Consider the following 5,368-nt stretch of genomic DNA (forward strand, 5'->3'; position numbering starts at 1 on the left):
GATGGGAGTGCCAGAGACAGTGCGATTGGCACAGGACAGAGCGGAGTTTAGGGCTGTTGTACATAGGGTCGCTATGAGTCGCAGGCGACTCGACAGCACATAACAACAACAACAACATATACTAGTTCATTTACAAAAATCAGATACATTGTTTTTTTAGATCAGATTCTTCCAGTTTCCCTCACCGCCCCCACCAAATTGTACAACTCCATGATTAATCCACCCCTCTACCCCGCATGTCCTCATCCCTCTGCTTCCACCCTCCTACTCCTTGGATCCTCATCTTCACTCTACAATAATGGTTTTATAAAATAAACCCCTTGTGGGACTGAGTCAGTTCACTCAACATAATGCTTTCTAGTTCCTCCCAAGTTAGGTAATCATTTACAAAATCATTGCTCCTGCGTGCTGTGTAGTATTCCATTGTATGTATGTACCATAATTTCTCAATCCATTCAATTGTGGTTGGACATCTGGGCTACAAACATTTGGTAATACCATCTCAGACAAGAGTCTTATAATGAAAGTTTACAGAATATTCCTGGGCCTCCACAAGAAAAAGATTGATAACCCAATTACAAAATGGGCAAATGACATGGAAAGAATTTTTACAGAGGAAGATATTTGAATGGCCAACAGACACAGGAAGAAGTGCTCCAAATCACTGGCGATAAAAGAAATGCAAATAAAAATCACAATGAGATACCATCTCACTACAGTAACAGTGGCAAAGTTTAACTGGACAGCAAGTAATAAATGTTGGAGGATGTGGCAAGATAGAAACTCTTATACATTGTTAGTGGGGTTGTAAGATAATGCAACCATTCTGGAAGGCAGTTTAACTCTTCCTCAAAAAGCTGAACATAGAAATCCCATATGATCCAGCTAGTCCACTTTTTGGAATATACCCTGAGAAAATGAGAACTGAGGCACAAATGGAGACTTGTACACCATTGTTCATAGCAACATTATTCACCATTGCAAGAACATGGAAATAACCCAGATGTCCAACTATACAATAAGGTGTGTCTTTTGTAGGTAAATATATTGATGGTTTTTATCCATTCTGCTATTCTTTCCCCCTTGACTGGTGCATCTTATGCATTCACATTCAATGTAATTATCAATGTTGTTGGTTTTTTGTGCCATCAAGTCAGAATCAACTCAGTTTATCTTCCAGTGGTTTTTCAGATGCTATAAATCATACAGGAGGAAACTGCTTCCTTAAAGTAGCTGGCAGACTCAAACTGCCTGCTTTTGGGTTGGTAGCTCAAGTTCTATACCACTAAACCATCAGAGCTACCTAAGTATCAATAGGTATGGAATTTTTTTAAATTTTTTTATTGTTATTATTTTTTTGTGCATGTACCGTCAAATCAGATCTGACTGGTACAGGAGGAAATTGTCCCTCCTTCTCCGGCAGAGTCAATAGGTATGGATTTATATCCGCATTCTTTGTGATCTTACTGATTTCTTTGTTCCATGACATTTTGAAATAATTTCTTTTTTGTTAAGAAATTTGGAAGAAAGCTAACTGACCAACCAACTGGAATAGATGTATATTTGTTTCTCCCAAAGAAAGGTGATTGATTCAACAGAATGTGGAAATTAATGAACAATATCACAAGCAAGTAATATCTTTCTTGCTGCAGGTAATTAAAAATGGTTGGAACATTCATACTTTGTACATTCCATGTTCCAACTATTAATGGATGTTTGCAGCTGTTTCTCCCCATTTTTAATTAGACCACATGATTAAATGGAGCTCCTTCATTGACTGAAAACTTTATTGTACATCTGAGTCATTAAGGTAGACTCTACTTTGAAGAAGCAGTTATTTCTCTGTCATATTTTCAGGGTCTTCCAAGCTGTGGTGCTCATTTTCCTGCCCTATATTGTTCCAGTATCATTATTGAAAAGGTTTTCTCCCACTGGTGGGATACAATCTTAATGGGAGGCAAAGAAGCCCTAGGCAACACAGAATTTAAAATAGAGTCTGCTTCTCTAAAAATTACATTTTTATATCTTTTGAACCCTATAGGCCAGTTCTGCCTTGCCCTGTAAAATCACTGTTAAGTTATAATTTTTTTTTATAAAAACAGAGGGACAACTTGGCAAAATCTATCCAAATTATCTTTGACTCATTAGTTATACTTACAGAAATCTATACATCAGATATATTTTCACTTTTGCAAATTGACAGATACTCCAGATTATCCACTGCAGCATTGTTTAAAAAATAGTCCTCCAACAAAGAATTAAATATATGATGCTACATTTATCGTATACAGCCCTAAGAATGAGGAAACCCTACGTATATTGACAGAAATTCTTCCCAAGATTTATAAGTGAAATAGGAACTAGGAAATGGGGTTGTATGCTTCACTAAGGGGAAACTTCAATATGTTTCTTGGTGTAGGTACAGACTATCTCTGATACGATATATAAGAAACCGATAACATTAGTTGCCTTTATAAAGGAGTAAAATATGGCTGGGTGTTGAAAGTGGATCAGAATGGGAGTGGGGTGAAGAAAAAAAAATTGACCATATGAATGTACTTGGTATTAAAGGAAAAGAAATGGAATAGAATCTTAAAACTAATAAATAATGCACTTGCAGTTTAAGGTATCTTGTGAATAATGCCAGTAATTTATTTTCTTAATATAGCTACCAGATACTGATGTCAGATCTTAAAAGAGTTTTTGGCATTGTAATTTACTAGTTGTGTGGCCTGGGGCAAGTTACTAAAAATCTCAGTTTCCCCATTCTTAAGATCAACATTATCTCAAAGGATAGTAGTGGAATCGGATACATTTATACATAAAGGTATAAAATACTTAGCCTCCTAGACAGAACTCAGTAAATGTATTTCTGGCCAAAAGGCTCCAAAAAGAAAACAAATCCCAATTTGCTACAGTTTCTTTTGCACTAGCCTGGAGGCAAAGAGAAAAATTCTATTTCTCACGTGTCTTTCTACCCAGAGGCTTCAATCTGAGGAACTATCTATCATTTTAGAGACATTTCTCTTGCTGTCCCCCACCTACACTGCAAGCCTCCTACCTGTGCTAAACCAAGTGTACTTGAAGTGAAGGTGGTTTATTCAGAACATAAGCAGTTTTTCTCCGGGCTGGGATTAGGGTGCAGAGAGAAATCCTGTTGACACAATTATATAAAGCCTGTCACTAGCCCACTGCCTATTATCTCTGCAGACTGTTATGCATATTAAATAAAGGGGACGGCAAATACAAAAGAAAAATAAGCGAGAGCGAGTGAGAGAACAAATCAGGATGCTTAAGGGAATCCACGTGGTCGCCAATCTAACTGATCAGAGCAGCTACACGGAAGGAAAAAATCCTAGCGCCTAAAGCTAAATATATTGCAAATGGGGAAACAACTCACAATGGGGCACCTAGGTCCTCAGCAGAGTCTAGGGGTTGCCTTTTAGGAGATTCTTCTGCAACTCCCATTCCTTTTGCACCTAGTAAAACCACGCTACGTAACAAGGGAATCTGGCTCTCTGTGTGCGTTTGTCTGAGTGTGCGTTTTGCAAACCATCTGGGCCCCATCCTGCGCAGTTGGAACGACGATCGATTCAGGATGAGTTGGGGGAGTTGGAGCTTCTGTATCTCCTCCCTTTTTCTGCTCCCCTCCGGCCACTACCCCATCATTGGCTTTGCTCAAATGTTTCGCCAGTGGAGGGACGCTGGTTTTCAGCACCAGAAGGCCGTGGACCTTCTCTGGAGGCGTGCAGTGCACCCTACAGCGTGCTAGATCCGAGTGCAACCTGCTCACCTCGACCCTCCCCTTGCTTCCCAAATTCGACGCCCCAGGCCGCAAGATGACGTGTAAAACGCTGTACCGGGTGTAGGACTCTAGGAAGGCTGTGTGACCTTCCAGCGAACTCCACCGCGGCTGGGGGATGGGGGCTGCCCGAGGGCTTGCAGGCTGTGTATTGATTCTCTCTCCCGCCCCCCCAGCCGCAGCCGAGGCAAATTCTCCCCGGTACAACCCACCTCCGCCCTCTCTTCTCTGCTTTCCAGCTTTGCTGGCTTCTAACGCCTAGCTTGAGGCACCCTCTACTCTTTCCCGCAATAAAGTAAAGCCGGTGGATGTGCAGCCCCCGCTCTAACCCTTCTCCTTGCTTCCCCCTCCCCCCTCAGCCTACTAACCCGGCTCCTAGAGCTTGCCGCCGGCGGGCCCCTTCTACCCAGAGTATCATAATGCCCAACGCTCTCCTCCTCCCTCTCTCTAAATCAGAAACGTGCTCGCGAGCCCCCCGCCCTCCGCATGCATACATTAGGGTCCGCTTTGCATGCAGCGACCGGCGGAGAGCAGAGGAAGAAGGGGCGGGGGTGCTTTTGCCCGCCTCTTCCCTCCAGGCCCCGTTAGCCACCCAGCTTCAGCTCCGTTGTAACTCCGCGTCATTAGCGGAGCACGCCGTGTCCCAGGCTGTAGAAACAACCTAACTCTTTCCAAAATGACACAGAATCCAGCGGCTCCTCAGCCCGAGTGCAGAGTAGGGCGAGGTAGTGGCGGGAGATCTGCCACTTCGCATGTGCAATTTTGGAAAGAGCTCTGGTGAAAATGGGAGGGCCCTCCTGTTTTTTAAGCGTGTTGAGGACTCATTTTGTGTATTACTAAACCGGTCAACACTTCTGCTCTGCATGTAGTACGTAAGAGCAGTTTTATTCTAGGAGGGATAAATTCGGGGTATCACGTCTCCCGTCCGCGCCCCGCGGCGGACAAGGCTCATTCCTCCTCCGCCGAGTAGTCGCGTTATATTAGAAGCTGCGCTCCCGGGCGGTTCGATTCCCAGCGCATCCCGGGAACGTGTGTAATCGCCCTCCCGGCTCTGAAGGACCGAGGCCGAGAGAGCCTGGCGGCCTCCATCCTCCCCGCTAGGGCTCGCCCCCTCCCCCTCTCCCCCGGAACCCGCGCTCAGCTCTGGGCTCTTGGGCTTCCTTCCCCCCTCCTTTTCCCTAGCAATGCCGCTCCCGGAGGGCGGGGCATGCAGTTATCCAGGTTGCGGGGCGGGCGGGAGGACCGGAGGCGGGGGCCCGGGACTCTGGATACAGGAGAAGCGCCCGGGTTTCTCAGAGCAGGTCGGATCCCCTTATACAGATTGCGGGGCTGCCTGGCGCGGCCCTGAGCTGTGCATAGCGGCCGGCAGGGTGCAGGCTGCTGGGCGGCGCCGAGCGGGTTAGGCAGGTTCCGGGGCCCGTGGGCCCCCCCTCCGCCTCCCCGCCCCCCTGTGTTGTCGCCTCTCCCTCTCGCTGCTTCACTTCACGGGGCGAACATGGCGCACAGCTGTCGGTGGCGCTTCCCCGCCCGACCCGGGACCACCGGGGGCGGTAGCGGCGGGGGGCG

At 46.0% G+C, this 5,368-nt stretch overlaps 1 protein-coding gene across 1 annotated transcript in view; it reads left to right on the plus strand.

Moving 5' to 3' along the window:
- The first annotated feature begins 5,297 nt into the window (after window positions 1-5,297).
- KMT2A (lysine (K)-specific methyltransferase 2A) overlaps window positions 5,298-5,368 on the plus strand; it is an 89,656-nt gene continuing 89,585 nt past the window's right edge. Inside the window, exon 1 of the mRNA XM_006890887.1 lies at window positions 5,298-5,365. Coding sequence (XP_006890949.1) covers window positions 5,298-5,365 — 68 coding nt within the window. The remainder of the gene's footprint in view (window positions 5,366-5,368) is intronic.

This window comes from Elephantulus edwardii, unplaced genomic scaffold (assembly GCF_000299155.1).
Source record: "Elephantulus edwardii isolate Elephantulus edwardi_28Jun2011 unplaced genomic scaffold, EleEdw1.0 scaffold00093, whole genome shotgun sequence".
NCBI classification, from domain to species: domain Eukaryota; kingdom Metazoa; phylum Chordata; class Mammalia; order Macroscelidea; family Macroscelididae; genus Elephantulus; species Elephantulus edwardii.